Source organism: Ornithorhynchus anatinus, chromosome 4, assembly GCF_004115215.2.
Source record: "Ornithorhynchus anatinus isolate Pmale09 chromosome 4, mOrnAna1.pri.v4, whole genome shotgun sequence".
Taxonomy (NCBI): Eukaryota; Metazoa; Chordata; class Mammalia; order Monotremata; family Ornithorhynchidae; genus Ornithorhynchus; species Ornithorhynchus anatinus.
The window spans coordinates 41,493,593-41,514,060 of record NC_041731.1 but is presented as its reverse complement, the minus strand read 5'-3'; the positions used below and the strand labels follow the sequence as shown (position 1 = coordinate 41,514,060).

General features: G+C 47.1%; 1 protein-coding gene across 4 annotated transcripts in view; it reads right to left on the bottom strand.

The window, feature by feature from the left end:
- NACC2 (NACC family member 2) overlaps positions 1 to 20,468 on the bottom strand; it is a 134,882-nt gene that overhangs the window by 29,485 nt on the left and 84,929 nt on the right. For 3 of the 4 annotated variants that reach the window (XM_029062460.2, XM_029062461.2, XM_007672621.3), the window contains one exon: positions 1,795 to 2,739. In XM_029062460.2, the coding sequence (XP_028918293.1) occupies positions 1,795 to 2,677 (883 nt within the window). In that variant the 5' untranslated portion in view covers positions 2,678 to 2,739. Of the gene's footprint in view, positions 1 to 1,794; positions 2,740 to 4,620; positions 4,922 to 20,468 lie in introns of those variants that run through there. The other variant, XM_001513025.4, reaches the window with a different exon arrangement.

Below are 20,468 nucleotides of genomic sequence, written 5' to 3'. Positions count from 1 at the left end.
GAAGCAGACAGAGAGAAAGACAGATGTACAACTAGAGAGGCAGAGGAGTTGCATAAGCTAGAGAGAACTGCCTTATTTCAGCATTTGCATTTAGACTTAACAAGAGCCGCACCATTTTGAGTCTGTCTGCCACTCTCCTCCACCCCGACCCACCTTTCTTCATGGGATGATTTTAACTTTGGTGGGTTAGTTTGAGAGAATAAACTGATGTGAAGAAATTACCTAAAAATAAAAAAAATAAAAATCCCAACCTGATATAGAGCAAAGGAAGAGGATCTACTGCAACTTTCTTCATGCCTAACTGGTCCTCTCTGGTAAGGGCGGGGAGAGAGAGAGGGCATGGAGTATCCAGCCCACCCCTAAACCAGAAGACAGAAGCCCATTCCCCCAAATCTCCAATTTTCAAATCCAGATAAAGGCAACAAGATGACAAACAAGGTGCGGTCTGGGAAATGCTTCACAACCAACTGGATCTTTGTGTTAATCTCAGGGTGAATTAAACCAATAGACATACTGTACTCCCACTGAGGACCAGCATACAAGTCACACCCCAGTTCCTCCCAGACACATATGGCATCAGTCAGATGTCTCCGGAGCCCACTCCGGGGGTGAGGGTTTGAACTCTCCCCAGAATCCTGAATGTTAGGACTGCATCCTGAGCCTTCTACAAGAAAAAAAAAAATCCACAAACCGAAACGAAGCCAAAAAGACACCTCCTTGATGTTCCAGTGACAAGCCTGCCTGCATTCTGGGGGGCAGGCCCCCATGCTCAACAGAGGAAAACTTGGAGTTTAATTCCTGGGGTGGTAGGTGGGGGAGGACACCATTCCTGGGAAATGCACTGAACCGAGAAGTCAGGGGAAACAATGGACCAGCCAAATTGAAATAAACTTTCTGTGGCTAGCTTCAAGGAGGGCAATGCATCACCAAGGCAATCTCCTCTCCGTCTTCTTTACGGATGACTCCCTTAATTCAGTATGGGGCAATTCAGACCACTTAACCTATCCCCCAGATGAGAAGCCAGGCGGGAGATCAGCCAAAAGGAGAGGCCCCATCCCTCTTCCCATCCTAAAACTTGCCAAGCAGCTAACCCACTAGCAATAGTAGTTGCAGAGCCCTGTACTAAACGCTGGGAAAGAATACCCAGTTGTGAATCACACAACCTTTGTTCCCTTTCCTTCTTCCTGCCTCAAGGATTCAGGTTGGGATGAAGCCTGAGCTGGCTTCTTTGTGAAAGTGAGGAAAGGAAAGCAGCCTGAGGAGAGCAGCACCTGTACGGAGGTCTTGGAAGGAAGCAACACTCAATCAGTTCATCAATCGATGACATTTACTGAGCGTTTACTGTGTTCATAGCACTGAACTAAGGACTTGGGAAAGGACAATATAACAGTTAGTAGACACGTTCCCTGCCCACAACGAGAACTCTTCCTCTGTGTCACCCCAGCACAGAAGCAGCGTGGCCTAATGGACAGAGCACAGGACTGGGAGTCGGAGGACCAGACAAGACATTTAACTGCTCTGTGCCTCAGTTTCTTTATCTGTAAAACAAGGATCAAATTCCTGTTCTTTCTCCCCCACAGACTGTGAGCCCCAGGTGGGCGTGGGACTGGGACCGACCTAATCTTGTACCTACCCCAGCGTTCAGTACAGTGCTGGGCATGCAGTAAGCGCCTAACATATGCCATGACTGTCATTATTCCAATTATTCCAATTCTTCCAATGCCGCCAATCTAAGAAAGCTACCAAAGAGCAACTTGGGGAGTGAGGTCTGGTGGCCAAGCCCGGACGAGTTACCTGAGTATCCCCCCGTGGACTTGATGTACATCTGGCCGTACTGCTCCTCGACCATGGTGTCGTAGGCCTCGTCGTCCTCCTCGTCCTCCTCGTTGTGGTAGGACGTGGGGCTGTCGGTGGTGGGGAGGCTGCTGGCCCCAGGGCTGGTCCGCTCGCCCTGGGAATACTGCACCTGCTGGATGTTGGGGATGAGGGTGGCCAAATTGGGCATCCCGTAGTAGGAGACGCGCGACAGCTTCAGGGGGGCTGCCGTGGCCGCATTGGAGGCGCCGGGCCCGGGACCGTCGCGGGCCCCAGCCTCCAGGGGCCGCTTGGTGGGGAGGCCTGGGCCGGTGGCAGCGACAGCGGGCTGGAGCTCCAGGGTCTCATGCTTCACCCGAGTGAGGAGTGGGATGGGCATGGAGGGAGACATGACGTAGGGCCCAGAGGCCGACTGGAGCTGGTTGCAGGGACTCTGGGGCTCCGAGCTGGCGTCCTCGATCATGGCGGTCTGAGAGTCGCAGTGAGGGGAGCTCACTTTGAACATGAGGTCTGTGCCCCTCTCCACGATGTGCTGGATCTGCAGGAAGCCGGCCGTGTACATCACCACGAGCTGTTCGCTGGCGGCCATGGTGAGCTTCCCGGTATAACAGAACGACAGGATCTGCTGGAAGCAGGCCGGGGGCACCGTCCCCGGAAGCTCAAACGCGCTCTTGCTGTTCCCGCTGAACAGGTCTCGGAAGTACAGGCTGCTCGCTGCCAGCACTGCCCGGTGGGCCTTGAAGGCTTGACCTTTGACCACGATGGAGACATCACAGTACAGTCCCAGCAACCTCTGTTCGTTCAGGCAGCCCAGGACGGTGTTCCCAAAGTTGGGGATTTCTATGTGCAACATCTGCGACATGGCTAGGGCTTAGCTGGAGCACCTTAGACATTCAACACAGAAGCCTCCGAAGTAGGGCACATCTGTAACGAAGAAGGAAGGGGAGGGTGGAAAGAAGGAGAGGAGACATACTTTAATCGGCCTTTGAATCGCAGAGCCAAACCCACCGACTCCACAGCTACTTTCGGGGGGGATTTAGTTTCACAGAAACCCTTTTAAAATGGGTGAAAATACTTGCTGTGGATATAAAAGAAACATTTTAAACACATTGGTGGCTTTTTTTGCCCCCTCTTTGAAATAAAACACGCCTCCCAAGTGTTTTCCTAGGGTTCTTAAACCCCCCCCAGTTTACACTTACCACGTCTCAAAGTTGGCTTTCTAAGAAGAGTGGAAAAGTGTAAGTGAATGGTCAAAAGCCAGAATCTCTTCCACTTTTCCCCCGGCTGTCCTAGTTTTCTACTGCCCAGCCAGAGCCCATCCAGGCATATGGAAACTGGGGGAAACAAACTTTCAGAGAGACAGAGACGGTCACAAAAATCTCACCCTCAACACTCCCGAGAAGGAGATAAACAACAGCCCGTTTTTTCGGTGCCGTAATACAGACGGCAACGTGAAGCAGACACCGCCGTGAGAATAAACCTTGCAGTTTTACACAACCCAGACAGAGATCCTTCCGAGAACTCAAGGCAACTTCACCAACACATTTTTTTTTTTACAAGTTAGCCCCCTCCTGAACAGCAGCAAGATTTACTTCACGCCAGAGTCCTCCAGAGAAACCTAGGGTCCACACCTGAGTCCAACCCCATCCTGAGACCAAAAAAACAAAATGAAAGAGAGAACTATTGTACTGAAGGCAGACCAGACAGCAGCTTTTTATTTCTGATTTATTTTCTTTCTTTAAAAGCTGACAAGGACAGCATTAGCTGCAGCCCTCTGGCTTTAAGCAAGGAAAGCAGGCTAGGAGCAATATTATTTTTCAAAGAGGAAATTAGAAAGATGGGTCAGGGGATAGGTAGTGGGATGGGGTGAAGGGGGGAGAAAGGAAGTGATTTAGAACAGGGAAACTCCAACCCGGGTCTCGGAAGGATACTTCCTCCCTCGCCCCCACCGATATCAAAAACCATTCAATATCACTTTTGTCCTGGGCTTGAGTCTTCACCTCAAATTACGGCACCTGATGTGCTATTTTAAGCAATTGGAATCTTTTGCCATAAGACTAATTTCTGCAGGCTTGAAAATGAAATTGGTTAATCAACCCCTGTGGAAGCAGCCAGATCAAATTAGTTCGGAATATCGGTACATTAAGGGGGACTGGGGGGGGGGGTAACCAAATGAACATACACAAGCACTCACACACACACACACACAGACACACCCTCCCCCCTCCCCCAAAGGGCAACCAATCACTGCATGATGTTAAATCTAACACTGTGGCAGTGAGGTCTGGGGGGGGGCGGGGGGGGGGGGGGCTGGGTGGACATAGAGGAAAGAGTAAAAATAAAAAAAGAAAGAAAAATCAACACAGGTTCATTCTGTCTTAAATCTCATCATCTGATGGTTCTATACTTGAGAACAAACTGGTCCTAACTGGCTTTGAAAGCACAGGATAGAGGCTTAAGAGATGTTTACCTGATAATAAATTAAAAGAAAGGTGAGAATAGAGAGAGAATTGAAGAAAAAAAAACTCTCAAAAGGAATGAAAAAGCCGGTTTAAAAAAAACCTCGCTACACAAAGACCTACTCTGTTCATCCTGTGTGAAAAATAAAAGTCCTATCTGCAGAGGCACAGAAGGGGGTGGGGGTGGGGGGGAGGAAAGGGAGCAGATTGGGGGGAGAGACAGAGACAGAGAGAGAACATATACTCAAAGCCAATTTCATTGTATCTGCACTATTTAAAGAGGAAAAAGCACATCTTCCCAGCAAGAACTTTCCTGCCCCTCATCTGAGATACCATGTGAACCTACCTTAAAACAACGCAGACTCCCAAGGACCGCCGCTGTTGAGTGAAGGTTCCCTAAGCCCCCTTTATCGCCCCGTCTGCTACACTAAATGCAGCAAACGAAGATCGCTCAAGGGAAAAAAAAATAGTATCAAAACCTCCGTTTGTATCTGCTGGAGCTCAAGCTTTTACCAAGTCAAATCTCCACGGCAGTGCATAGCATCTAAATGAATAGGCCGGATGCAGATTAGCATTCAGACTGCTCTCTGGAATGAATAGACCTCTTTGATTAGGGACCTGAAGTAAATGCCAGTTTCAAACCGAAGCTTTAAAAACAGAGAAATATCAGTGCCAGAGGAATGCTCTCAGTGTTGGTACAAGACAGACTTTTGATGAGTCACTGCAATGCAAACAAAGATGGCAGAAATACTGTACTGTATGCTGATGAAATGCTTAGTGGTGCCCCAGCAACTGAGACAGGTTTTAAATTTATAGTGCAGTTTTGCATATGAATTACGCTGTAAACTGCCTCCCCTGCCATCTAGTACATCCAGAGTGTCAAAGCATTTAAACTATTCCAAACAGTCTGCAGGGCTGGCACAGTCGCTGTTTAACTCCTCCAGGGTGAGGTAGAAATTAGTTGGAGCAAAGCAGACCTATGAGAGACAGAGAAACACATACCCAAACTCTCTCTCTCTCTCTCTCTCTCTCTCACACACACACACACACACACACTTCTCCCCTGAATTCTCTTAAAATCATCACACACACACACCCCTTCTCCCCATCATTCTTTTAAAAACATCACACACACACACACACAGAATTACCCGATTGCTTTGCCTGTGATGAGCCCTGCTCACCAATCAGTTTGAAGATTTTAAACACTGACACCAGAATCTCACTAGTTACTTTTTTTCCTTAAAAACCAACTTTCTAAATAATGGCATTATTTGTGAGCTTCCAACCCAGGCTAAGCAGAGTTGCAAAGGGGCAAAAGGCCAGCGATGCCGCTTCGCTTCCTCCTCCCTTCTCCCTTCCACTTACCCGCCTTTAACATGTGGGAAAGCTTTATCAACTGCAGGAAAGACGCCTGCCCCATGGGGAATTCTCTCAGGCTGTGGCTACATCGACTAAAAGCAAATCCATTTGCGTAAGTAATGAAATCCCAGTCACATTGTCTCCTCGATTCAGATTTAAAATTATTTGATACTTATTGGGCAGGTTTTGGGGCCGATTCTGGGAAGGAGGACGTTCCCCCGTCTCCGGCCCCTCCGCCTCCCTGCCTTCCCAGTCCGTCCCACTTGCTTGGGACATGTGGCGACAGGTAACATTCTTCCCTCCTCTCCATTTCCTGAAATGATCACAATCACTTCACCTTGATTCAAGCGCAGTGGAGCCCAGAGCACGCAGACCCGCTGGCCTGCTGCCCGATCGCTTCCTATTGACGGGAAGTCTGTGTGCGGGGGGGTTTTACTGTTAAATGTACATTTGATGCATTAACTTCAATCCTGAGGAGGCCAAAGGAGAGCCCCTGTGCAGGTATGCTGGTGTGGGTAGGAAAGGTGGGGGCGTGAAGAGGACCTGTGGGGGACAGAGGATGCAGAGGAAAGGATGCAGGACCCCTTCCTTCCCAGACTCTGACCAGCAACCCTTGTCAGTCCTTACATCCCCAAAGGGCTTCCTGCTGGACGTCTGCTGCTAAACACACCTCGCCTAGCTGCCGTGCCCCAGACTGCCGCTCCTCCTCGCCAAACACTGAGCAGAAGAGGAAATGTCCGGGGGTCATTTCTCCCGACACCCAGTGCCCGACCCCTTAATCAATCAGTAGTGTGTACAGAGGGCTTACTGCACGCAGAGCACTGTACTAAGTGCGTGGGAAAGTACAATACATGGTTGATAGACACAATCCCTGCCCATAAGGACTTGACAGTCTAGGGGGGAGAAAGACATTAAAATAAATTACAAATAGGGGAAATCATAGCGTATAAGGATATTTACGTAAGTTCTGTGGGGCTGGGGTGACTATCGATGAGCTTAAGGGATATACAGCTAAGTGTTTAGATGATGCAGAGAGGAGGGTGGATAGGGGAAATAAGGGCTTACCCCAGGTACATCAAACACCGGTGCAGGGGTCGATGGCCAAATTGCACCCAAACCCACAGACGAACTCTAAAACCCATATGCCCCTTAGCGCTTAGTACAGTGTCTGGCACATAGACAAATACCATCATCATCAAGTTCCCCAGCCCCGACTCTCAGTGGGGTGCTCAGCCTAGTAGGAGCAAGGAGAGCTGATTCATTCATTCATTCAATCGTATTTATTGAGTGCTTACTATGTGCAGAGCACTGTACTATACACATGGGAGGGCTTGGTACAACAGTGTTTGGCACATAGTAAGCACTTAGCAAATATCATTATTATTATTGTTCCCTGCCCAAAAAGAGCTTACAGAATAGAGGCCTGTCCAATAGAGAAAAGGAGAGAGACTAAGCACCATGGATCAGTAATAATATTGATAACAATATTCGTTAAGCAAGTATTATGTGCCAAGCACTGTGCTGAGTTCTGGGATAGATAAAAAGATAACCAGATCTGACAGTCCGTATCCCTCCTAGGGTTCACAGTCTAAGATAGAGAAAGAACAGGTATTTCATCCTCATTTTACGGATGAGGAAATCGTGGCACAAAGAAGTTAAGAAACTTTTTTTTGAGAGGTATTTGTTAAGCGCTTACTATGTACCAGGCACTGTACTAACACTGGGGTAGATACAAGTTAATCAGGTTGGACCCAGTCCACATCCGACATGGGGCTCACAGTCTTAATCCCCACTTTACAGATGAGGTAACTGAGGCACAAAATCACACAGCGGACAAGTGGGGGAGGAAGAATTAGAACTCAGGTCCTCCTGACTCACAGGCCAATGCTCTATCCACTAGGCCAGGCTGTTTCTCAGTCTTGTCCAAGGTAACAGGTAAGGCAAGTGGTAGGGCCAGGATTAGAACCCAGGCCTCCAGGGCTCATGCCAAATTTCTCAGAACCTCATTCTTGGCTTCTGCTCCTCCTCACTCCACACCACTACCCTCACTTTCCTAAGAGCTCCTTTCAGATATGTACAGGAGAGTAAAGAAAGGAACCATCTGGTAGCTTCCTATTCATTCGCTAGCCTCAGTTTCTGAAAATTAGACTCAGCCGAGATGAATAAAGGGCGCCAAGAAATCCAGGTGTGGAGAAGGGACTCTGATGAAAGGACTGTCCAAGCAAAGGTACCGCAGCAAAGATAGCACTGTGGGCTCTTTCTTCACAACCTAAATTAACTTGGTGAAAGCCATCGGGTGATGGTGCAGAAAAACAGGTATGCTGGGGAGATGAAACTACAAATCAGCCGAGGGACAGTTTTTTGCAAGGGAATCCTCTCCTATGGCACTGAGAATGGGGGTGTCCAGAGAGAGCCATGGCTTTACTGGGTTCCCTTTCCCACCTGGCCTCAGGCCGGCTTTAATTTGGGAGGAACCACGCAGTAACTACAATGCTCCTTCTCTAGGAGGGGGTTTAAACCGGAGCCTTGCAGCACTAAACACCTGCCCAACTTGGGCCTTTTTTCATTCATTCATTCATTCATTCATTCATTAACATTTATTGAGCACTTACTGTGTGCAGAGCACTGTACTAAGTGCTTGGGAGAGTATAACACAATAATAAACAGACATATCCTCCCAACAACTCAGGGAAGCAGGTAATAATGATAATAATGGTATTTGTTAAGCGTTTACTATGTGCCAAGCACTGTTCTAAGTGCTGGGGGGATACAAGGTAATCAGGTTGACCCACATGGGGCTCATAGTCTTAATCCCCATTTTACAGATGAGGTAACTGAGCACAGAAGTGGCTTGCCCAGGGTCACACAGAAGACACGTGGCGGAGCCAAGATTAGAACCCGCGTCCTCTGACTCCCAAGCCCGTGTTCCTTCCACTAAACCACGCTGGAAGGTGGACCCGCTAATTTATTTCACGGATGGGCACCTCGAGTTCCCACGCTCCAGAGAGAGGTCAAGAAAGGGGATCGTGCTCGGAAAACGAACACAATTGGGCACGGACATGCACGCTGATAATGTGCTGATAGTATGGCATTTATTACTGTCAGCCACTGTACTAAGCACTGGGGAGGATACAAGAAAATAGGGTTGGACACTGTCCCTGTCCTACGTGGGGCTCACAGTCTTAATCCCCATTTTACAGATGAGGTAACTGAGGCACACAGAAGTTAAGTGACTTGCCGAGATCACACAGGAGACAAATGGTGGATCAGGATTAGAACCCATGACCTTCTGACTCCCATGCCCGTACTCTATCCACTAATAATAATAATAGTAATTGTGGTATTTGTTATGTGCTTACTATGTGTAAGGGGAAGCAGCGTGGCTCAGTGGAAAGAGCCTGGGCTTCGGAGTCAGAGGTCATGGGTTTGACTCCCGGCTTTGCCACTTGTCAGCTGTGTGACTGTGGGCAAGTCACTTAACTTCTCTGTGCCTCAGTTACCTCATCTGTAAAATGGGGATTAACTGTGAGCCTCACGTGGGACAACCTCATTACCCTGTATCTACCCCAGGGCTTAGAACAGTGCTCTGCACATAGTAAGCGCTTAACAAATACCAACATTATTATTATGTGTTGAACATCGTTCTAAGTAATGGGATGGATACAAGATCATCAGCTTGGACACAGTCCCTGTCCCACATCACACTATTGGAGGAAGCCTATTAATCCCCATCCCTGGTGACCTGGACCAGGACACTACCAACTTTCCAGAGTGGGTGGCAGAGCAACCCTGACCAAAGGCAGGGGCGTGGACAAAATAACCTCAGGAGGTTCTTAAAAGGTGGAGGATTCAATCCAATCACACTGCTCCAAAAGAAGGCTCTTCTCAGACATGAAAAAATCTTTGGGCCACTTCCTGAACGTTCATCACAAACTCGTTCTTACCTGGAATTACATGCTGGCTTCCGTTACACCCTTCTCTGTGTTTCTGCATCATCAGGCCCCAAAGACCCAGCCTACACAGGTGAGATCCAACAGATGGGATCAAAAATAAAGCAGTCTCTTTCATCTGCTTGGTCACCCTACCGGCTGGGAAAAGAAGAAGAGGAGGAGGAGGAGGAGGAACGGTAGTGGTTGTTCATTTTAACCAAAGAGTTTTGAGACTCTGGTATTCCCTTCCTTGACCCAGCTTGGCACTTCACAGGCTCAAACCTGAGCTGTCAGAGTTTATACCGGGTTCCTGTTCCAGTCTGGGGGGATGCCCCATGAGGCCACAGGGAAATCAGGGACCATGTTTCTGGGAGTTCGCATACCAGGATAAACAACAACTAATCAACCAAGTCCAGGAAAGGCCAGGGATGGGAAGTTGTGGGCGGTGTGAGGGAGAAGAGTCTGGGCAACTTAAAATAATAATAATAATAATAGTAATAATATTTGCTAAGCACTAGGTGCCAAGCACTTCAAAGGGCTAGGGTAGATTTAGGTTAAACTGGTTGGATTTAGTCCCTGTCCCACATGGGGCTCACATGCTTAATCCCCATTTTAAAGTGCGGTAACTGTGGCCCAGAGAAATTTAGTGACTTGCCCAAGGTCACACAGCAGCATGCAGCAGAGCTGGAATTAGAACCCAAGTCTTTCTGACTCCCAGGCCCATGCTCCATCCACTAAATCATGCTGCTTCTCACAATTTCTTAACAGGACTCCCAGGAATTGCCTCCAGGGCAGTGGAACTTCTTGAATTTGTTTCGATGTTGCTGCCCATTTAAAAAAATTTTGAAGAGAATCTGATGGAAATCCCGAGGCAAGGCCATCTCAAGGGCCTGGCGAATGCACTCCAGTGGGGTGCCGCCTCTCCCCGTGGGCATGTCAGGGCTGCTCGGTCTGGGAGAACTCTGCCAGAGCAGAACTGGGCCGGCCACCAGGACTGCTGGCTCGCACACTCAGCTGGGGAATGAGGACACCCAGACAGAGGGAGGGAAAGAGCGAGGACCACCAGAATGTTGAGGGAAGGCATCAGGGAAAGGTCTTGCTTCAGACTGAACTTCAGAAACTTCAGACCCCACACTCACTTTTCCTTCTACACAGTAAGCTCCTTGTGGGCAGGGATCACGTCTTCCAGCTCTATTACATTGTACTTTTTCAAGTGCTTAGTACAGTGGTTTGCAGACAATAAGGATTCAATAAATACTACTGATCGATTGTTTCCCCTAAGGAAGCCCAGGAGAAGAGCCCTGAACTGGCTGATTTGTCCCAAAACGTTCGATGAGTGGTCAGTGGACTTTCCGAACTAACTTCCCCAATAGGTCAAGGATGACAGCGAAGGCCAAATTCATCCAGTAGGTGAAATCCCAAAACCCCTGAAAGTTGTTTTCACTCGGCCTAGACTATTCAGCCTGGGATATAGATCCAATCAGTCTTGTTTCCTGCTGGGTTGTCATTAATCATAGCCGGTAGGCTTGGTGCAAACAGCCCATCGGCTATCTGCAAAGCTGCTTCAAGTAAACTTCTTTCAAAACCTGTAGGCACGACAGCCAATACGATAATACCCATCCCTGCCTTGACAAGAGTCAAAAGGAAAATGAGGGAAAAAGAAAGAAAGTAGTCTCAGACCTCTGAAAGCTCACACTTGCCATTCAAGTTAACAGAACAGTAGTCATTTTAGATATATTTTTTTCTTCCAAAACTGTTGTCCGGGTTTGTTTTAAATACCCAAGTGTTCAGGGCCTGACAAACTTCCCGGGAGAAGGAAAGATTATTCACCTAGAAAACGATATTGCTGTCACATCCCCCAAGGGAGTGAAAGACAATTAGGTAATTTTGCTGCTATGTCCTTAAGCAACCTGTGAAGGAAGCATGCAGGCTAAATCAAAACACCAACATTCAATATTTTTAAAGGGAGAAAGGGGGTGGGGGGAGAAATAAAGAGAGAGAGAGAGAGGCACTGGTTTTAAATTGCTTTCTTAGAAGCCCTGGCACACTGAAACATAGCTGAACTTCAGAAAATTAAAGGCTTAGTTACCCTTTCAGGACTCTAAAACCATCACAGGAAGCTCTATCAACTCTCACTGAACAAAATTCTCATGAAGAGAAATAGCTGGGGAGCTTTGACTTCAAAGATCCCAATGGTTAAATTAAATAAATAAATAAATAAATGACCTGAAAAACAAACCCCAAAGACCAACCAACACTCTTCCTCTCGTCTTTAAATGAGAGGGAAGGAGAAAACCACCATAAATAGTGGGTTTTGGATGTGTAAATGCATTGAAGAAAAACCAAAATAGCATCACCTGCAGAGACTGCAGAAACATCAATCAAATTCTTCCCTCCCCAAACAGTGGATGGGCAGCATGAAATTACCTTTGATGTCCCCAAAGATTTGCCAAGAGACATATAAACTGAGTCTGGGGAGCGCAGAATACTTATGTAAAAGGAACTGTCAGCTTAGAGAATTTAGTGCTGAAAGAAGATTGAGAGGGCCTCTCCAGTGACCTCCTGTCCCCCTGCTCCTCTCCGCCAAACACCCCAACAGCTCCTGCCCTCTCTTTCCCACCCCCGTGACCCCAGTGGAGCCGAGGTACCACTGCAGAGACTTTTCAGGACATATACCAGCCAGGAATGCAGATGAAATCAGTCAAAATGTCGCATCAAATGGGTAACAACCTTATTCTTTTTAATCTTACTTGGGAGGGATACATCAGAGCCAGGTTACAGATGAGGAGCTGGGAGAAAAGCCGAGTCTTTGGAAGGGGTGATCCAACTCCACCTGGGTTCGGTTTCATTCTTGGGATACCAACTGCCATCTAAGTGAATGTTTAGCTTGTGTTGATTTGTTTGTGACCAGTCACCTCTCTCCTTCAGGGTCTGTGTCCTCTCCCTCAGTCTCTTCTGCCCTGAACCCAGGAAAATGTATGGATGTGGGTCTCTCCTGTCTCCACCAGATCATCGGTGCAACAAAGGCAGAGGTGATATGATTTTCCCCCACGGCTTCTACGGTGCCCAGTTCGGTGTTCTGCCTACAGTGACCGCTGCTCACCTGACTGTCTGATCGATTTTCTCTGATCCCTGACTTGGCTGTGCACAAGGCTGGGGATCCGAAGACTCATCCAGCGACCCTGGCCGGCCACAGCTAAATTGCCTGCGAAATTGAACCCACTGTTAGGTTTGCCTCATAAGTCTGGGAAGGGCAGGGAGGTAGCGGGAGGGATGGAGCCAGGGTCAGGGTGGGGGAATGAAGAGGGAAAAGAAGGAAGAGAAAGAGAGAACTATCTAGCTGGAATTGTTTACTGGGACCCCAAGTTGATGCCAACCCAAATCAAATCCTCTAAATTAGGGGATTAACGACTGTGAGCCCCATGTGGGACAATGGTGATGACCTTTTATCTACCCCAGCGCTTAGAACAGTGCTTGGCACATAGTGAGCGCTTAACAAATACCAACATTATTATCCCTGGGGCTGTAAGGCTCCCTGAGATCAGCAAGATCTGGCACCCCCAGTCAAACACAGTTTTGTCCTCACTCCCAAAAAGAAGACAGACTAGCACAGATGCCACAGTCTCCTGAGGTGCTAAAGAAGCTGCCTTAATAGGGGAGGGGACAAAAAGAACGAGAAACGGTGACCCAAGTTAGTTGTAAAAAGAGAGGGTGAGGCTATAATTGCACCCTTTTTCATTAGGAACCAACTCTCAGAAAGCCAGCATCTGATTACAAGCAAGAAATGACACAAAGGACAGGGCCATTTTAATGCCAACCCCTCCTCTAGGGGATCAAGTTGAAGCACAAATCACACTTGCAAAAGAAAAGCATTTTTCCCCTCCCAAATGCAAGGCACAGTACATTTCTAGGAAGCTAGCAATAAACACCAACTTGAAGCCCATGAAACAGCAGCATCATCCTTTTCAAGTGGGGGCCCTAGAGGCAAGGAAAGGCAATGGGTTTTGGGTGAACCCTCATCGATAGAGCAGATGCCCAGAGGTCCATCTAAAAGAAAATCGAAAGGGCACGGGCAAGGAGTGGGGACAGACACTTCATCACGGCTCGGCTGGCTGAGCCCCATGCACAAGTTCCGCAGCACGGAAAGAGGCTGGTCTGATTTGTATGCTAGGGTCGATTTGGTACCCTGTTCCTCTACGACTCTATTTCAACAGATAAAAGTTGCAACTCTTGAAGATGAGGCTGTTCGGGCTGTCATTCTTTGGGTCTGGCGGGTGCATGCACACTCACACACAGAGAGACAGAAACACAGAGGAAGATAGACACACACAGAGAGGGAGAAAAGGAGAGGGGAAAAAACCAAACAAACCCCGTGGTTCTAGCTGGCTGGAGTCTCCTGAAGAGAGCTCCCCATCAACACAGGGAAACAACGGTCCTTTGACACTAGAAGATTTTTCCCTCAGAATCACAAAGCCCTCCGACAGCGGCTTGTGGCCCGCATGCATTACATTTTACAAGGGACCTGTCATATTGCAAGGTGAGTCTGTTACCTAGCCTCCGTGAACCCCCTCACAGTCGAGGTCATAAACTTCAACTCGATTCCATCAAATTACAGTAATTCAATCAAGCAAGAGTGGGCTCTTTCCATTATTTTTTAATTAAAATCTATCCCCCCCCGCCTTTATTCGCCACAGATTTTAAAGAGCCTCACAAGGCAGAGGCGAAGCAACATTTAATTTTTGCAGATTACAAGAGCAAAAGAGTTGGGGGGTGGGGAGAGGCACTGGAGGTACAAATTAAATAAAATTATTTTGCAGAACTTAATTTTAACAATCTAATAAAAGCTTTCTGGACCCAGGCTAAGTTACAACCCATTAAAAAATAAATAAACCCAGAGGGATCCCAACTGCAATAACATAGGAAAAAAAAAAGCACAACCTGCCTTCCATGCATTCCCCAACACACATCAATTCCGAGCCACCACATCAAAAAATACCCCCACAATTGTCATGTCAAATTTTAGCATCTTTACTTCTCCGGGTACCTCGGCACTCCCCAGCAGTCTATAACACGCGTGGCTCATCACCTTACCGCCATGACTCGACAACCCAGACAGCCTAAAATAAGTAAATGTCTTAAAAGGTCAATTAAAAGAGCTTACAGAACCCCAGACGCTGCTCTCTGCTTCGGCTCATTACCTAGTATGGTAGAGCTGCCTGGATTTTTTTTTTTCTTGTGCAAGTTAGTCTGTGAGTCAGCATTAACACACATGAGAACATCAGGAATACTGCCTAGTTCTGATGCAATGAAGGTTGTAAAAAAAAAAAAGTGCACTCCGTTTGGACAGCAGCCTGTAATTCAATTGCCTTTACTTTTCAATTACTGCATAGTATACCGTTACCCAACTGCATAAAAGAAAGGAACTTTGCTTACATCTCTGTCTCAAATTAATGACTTCTTACTTTTGGATACAGTTTATTCTCCCTGTTAAAAAAAAAAGGCAACTCGACATAATACAATTAACTCTTCAAGGACAGCAATCTCTTTTGAAGCTATTAAGGGCTGCTTTTGCTTTGTGCCACTTCCAGGGTACGCAACTGAAGCTGCCAAAACCATTTTGGCCACGGTCGGCATTTATACATTAAACTTTTAATACTCCATAAAGTGAAGCTACAACTGCATTGGGGCTTGGCGTTAATGGAAACCCAGGCTTCCTTTGAAGGGCTGGGCAAGCACAATTGCTTCTAAAGAAACTGAACACTGAGACCACGGAACCTGATTTCCAGATTACATCTGGGAATCTCTTCTGCGGGTCTCAACTTTCCAGCCTTTCGGTTGCTCGAGGCCTCAGCCAGAGACCTCTGACAAAGTCGGGGAGAAATTTCAGGTGATTATATTTCCCTGGCAATGAAGGTATACTAATCACACCCCACCTCTAGGCAACCTCGTTCGTCTCAAGGCCCTTAAATCCATTCCCATCTGTCAGCTCATTTATCTTCACCCCCTCCCTGCAAGGTAGAGAGGGGCAGAGGAAGAAGGGGGCAGGAAGGATATGTCCGTTTTCCTGCGAGTGGAACTGCAACCCCAAGTGGTTGAGCGAATCGTCCGAGGTCACACAGGAGGTCGGGAGGAGGAGGAGGAATTAGCACCCAGACCTCCCTGCACACAAGTCAGCCCACTTGTCACGACACTATGCTGTCTCCTCCCACCCACTAACTCGCAACTGTTTATGCAAACTACAGTGAGCTGGCATCTGACCACGGAAAACCTGTTCCAACTGCACTAATTATAACATCTTTTTACACACATCCAAATGTTTGCCTCCGAGGATGATGTTTTTAACAGAGGGACAGCATGCCAGGATCTTAGAGAGTTTTTTTTTTTTTTTAAATCTCTGGGATCATTCTTCCCTCACTCCTCTTCACCAGGAGAAAAACAAATCCAAGAAAAGCACCACCATTCTACACATCTATTCCCAAACAGAAAAATGTTGTTGTTTGAAGATAAAAAGGAGACAGGAAGTATAAAGTCAAGACTAATATTCTTCTTTAATACTCTCCCTTTGTGCCGAGATATTGCAAAGAAGAGTTTCCCAGCAGTTTGGGATTTTGTATTGCAGTAGTGATAAGCGGTGTGTTGCAGGCTAGAGAAGGAACATCAGCTTTAAACTTTCAATTTCCTGAACTGCCAGTCTCTTTACAAACCTTTGTGTTCCACAAAATGTCCAATATTTATGTGCCTGAAAATAGAATGGCTTTTTGGTGGGTGGATCCATTACCTGAATCTCCTATCAATCCTTTCTTTGTTTTGGTGCACTAGTTTAAAAGACAAACACTGTACTACTGACACACCCAGTGTACGGGGGGAGGGGATAAGGGAGGAAAGGGAGAGAGAGCCGGAGAGACAGCATGCTAGACAGAGGGATAGAGAGTGAGAGAGAGAGAAAAAAAAACAAGAGTAGGAGGACAGCAAGAGATAATATGTGCAAGAAGGGGAGAAATAGCATGAGAGAGCAAGAGAGAGTGAGCAAGTGAGAGACAGAGAGCGTGAGAGAACGAGAGAAAGCACATGGGGACGCAGGATCTCCAGCTTGAAACAATTGCACAGACATGTTAGGTTCTGTAATGGATTCAGGAAATGTTTCTACTAACTCAGTTACTTGTACTCTCCCAAGCACTTATTACAGTGTTCTGCACACAATATGTGCTCCATAAACACAATCGATAGATTCTGGAACCCACATCAAACTCTTTCACTTTATCCCATAATTAAGGATCCAGTGGATCATAGTAAACCCAATCTTTCAAGGAATCAAATCTAATTTGGAGTGCTGGTAAAGACTGAAGGATTGAAGCCAACTAACGTGAAGAAATCCACTTGTTTTTGTAAGTGAAAGTTGATCGTAAATATGCATGTACCTTTTTTAAAAATTTTCAATATTTTGACTTAGGGTAGGGAAAAAACACAGACACATAACAAAACAAAAGAACTAAAGACAGCAATTAAAACTACCATGGAATAATCGTCTTCCTAAGCATTTTGGATGTTGAAAGGAGGTGGAATCATTTAAGCATCTAAAACAATTCTATAAAATCACCTACTCTCCTGGATGCCCCACTCTTTTGGTGGATTCCCCCATCACAAACCCTACCTGAAGGGATGAACCTGAAGGTGCTAGAAAGGGAAGAAAGAAAAAGAAATTACTCTGGGACTGAATCCTCATGAGGCTCAAGGAGGTTTCAAGCATTTTAAGCAGTGCTTTGGATGAAGCTGACAATCCAACTCACACAGTATTTGTAATCTAGATACTGTATAGCTCTGTTCATCACCCCTGGGCAAATTTGAATAACCTGAAAACCTCTCCGGGGCACTGCACAAAAGCCAATCTTCGGTTCTTCCTCATTCCCATCAAGTCGGCCCCTCCTACCTTATCTCACTGATCTCCTACTACACCCTAGCCTGCACACTTCACTCCTCTAGCTCCAGCTTTCTCACTGTGCCCCGATCTGGTCTATCTCATCCACTGAACCCTTTCCCCCATCCTCCCTTTAGCCTGGAACTCCCTCCCCCTCGATATACGCCAGACCACCACCATCCCCACCTCCTCCAGGAGATCTTCCCTGATTAAACCCTCTTTTCCCCAGCTTCGTCTCCTTTGCATCTGTGACCTTTGGGCATTTAATACTTGCCCCACCTTCAACCCTTCCCCTTCTTGACTAAGCTCACTGTGCGTAGGGAACATAGCTACCAATTCTGTTCTACTGTGCTCTGCCAAACGCTCAATATACTAATCTGCACACAGTAAGCATTCAATAAATACGATTGACTCCCAAAAGACAAAATGGTGAAATAATTCATCAATGCCACACTCTACTGCAGCCAGGCAGGGTCCGGGCAAGTTTCAAGAACGACAATCATCCCTGGCAGTAGGTAGGGAGGGTTTGAGTTCTAGACTACGGTGACCAGAACCTAAAGAACCCAATTGAACAGGTAACTGAAGAGGTTTGGGTGAACCTAAGATTAAAGCCTGACCGTTAAAAGACAAAAATCAAAAAACAACAACAAAAACAAAAAAACCCCACCAGCACATTAAAATGTGTGCATAGCCCCGTGCCTATTACTGAACTCATTAAAGACAGTGATACTTTGAAACATACCCCAATTTTTAATATTCATAGCTTACCCAATTTGCATATCATGCCATAAATAGTTGAAGCAGAGGTAAGACACAAAGCGTTCCTTGCATTCCTAATTACGCTTAAAAATCAACTGTAAATCACAACACTTCCAAGATACAGAAAATATTAAATCTCCAGCCAGGCAGTTAAAAAATCTTTCTTTTTAATCCAATTATCAGTTACAGGAAGAATCAAAGCAAATTACACCCCCAATGCGGATATACTCAGATTACTCCGGGGTTCTACTAACTTTGGTCTCTGAACTCCGGGGAACTAAGGTAGCCCAGCTTTGATGCTGTGGTCAAGTCTGGGGTATCTTGGGCCACAGAGTCTGTAAATAGTGGTAAGACAGGTAGCACGGTACAGTGTTCACTTCTACTGTTGGCAGTCTGATAAAGGAAGCTGGCACATTCGTGTTTAAGGTATTACTGCAGGGCTGCGTACCATCAACACCGAAGCTGGAAGGGAGCCCACTCTGCAGCAGTCCGTTTCTTTGCCAAAAGCCATGGGCTGGGATGATAGCAATAATAATAATAATAATAGCATTTGTTAAGTACTATGTGCTGTACTAAGCACTGGGGTGGATACAAGCAAATTGGGCTGGACAAGTTCCTGTCCCACATAATAATAATAGTAATAATAATAATGATGGTATTTTTTAAGCACTTACTATGTGTACTGGGGTAGACACAAGGTAATCAGGTTGTCCCACATGGGCTCACAATCTTCATCCCCATTTTACAGACAAGGTAACTGAGGCACCGAGAAGTTAAGTGACTTGCCCAAAGTCACACAGCTGACAAGTGGAGGGGTGGGGATTACAATCCACGACCTCCGCTTCCAAGCCCAGGCTCTTTCCACTAAGCCACGCTGCTTCTCTAAGGCTCAGTCTCATTTTGCCGGTAAGGTAACTGAGGCACCGAGAAGTGAAGTGACTTTCCCAAGGTCACATGGCAGATAAGCGGCGGAGCGGGGATTAGAACCCGTGCTCTGGCCACTAAGCGGCGTTCCATTCATTCATTTATTCAATAGTACTTATTGAGCGCTTACTATGTGCAGAGCACTGTACTAAGTGCTTGGAATGTACAAATCGGCAACAGATAGAGACAGTCCCTGCCCACTGAGGCGCTTACAGTCTAATCGGGGGAGACAGACAAACAAAAACAATAGCAATAAATAGAATCAAGGGGATGTACATCTCATTAAAACAGTAGCAATAAATAGAATCAAAGTGAGGTATGTCTCATTAACAAATATATAGGGTAATAAAAAATACACACAAATGAATGGAGGAGCACAGGGCTGAGGGGAGGGGAAGGAGCAGAGGGAAAGGGGGGGAAAGAGGGCTTAGCTGAGGGGAGGTGAAGCAGGGGGGTAGAGGGGCAGCAGAGGGAGCAGAGGGAAAAGGGGAAGCTCAGTCTGGGAAGGCCTCTTGGAGGAGGTGAGCTCTCAGTAGGGCTTTGAAGAGGGGAAGAGAATCAGTTTGGCGGAGGTGAGGAGGGAGGGCGTTCCAGGACCACGAGAGGACGTGGCCCAGGGGTCGACGGCGGGATAGGTGAGAACGGGGGACGGTGAGGCGCTGGGTGGCAGAGGAGTGGAGCATGCGGGGTGGGGAGTAGAAAGAGAGAAGGGAGGAGAGGTCGGAGGGGGCAAGGTGATGGAGAGCCGCTCTTGGGCCCTCCTGGTGTTCCTTATTTCCTTCTCGGGACCCAAAGACCAGGGTCCGGGCCAGGAACAACGAGCGTTGGCTTGGGTGTCGTTGGGTGTGACCTGAACCCACTTCCACCACGGCCCAAGGTGTGCTAACTCCAATTGTGTTGGGCCAGCACTGACACCTACTGGCCAAGGAAGGAAAACACTCAGGGCCAAGACCGTTCGGCAAGAAATGGCCAACGTGGGGCCTCACTCAACGATGGGCTATGAAATGGACGCAGGTACAGACAGGCCTGCCGTATGGGGACGCCTCAGAGATCCTCTGTTCCGTGACAGCAGTCTTTACCTAGCTCTGCGACTTGTCAGCTGTGTGACTGTGGGCAAGTCCCTTAACTTCTCGTTGCCTCAGTTACCTCATCTGTAAAATGGGGATTAAAACTGTGAGCCCCACGTGGAACAACCTGATCACCTGCATTCACCAGCACTTAGAACAGTGCTTTGCACAGAGTAAACGTTAACAAAACCACCATTTTTTTTACCTACTAGCTGCCCTCGACCATGAAGTGTGGGCC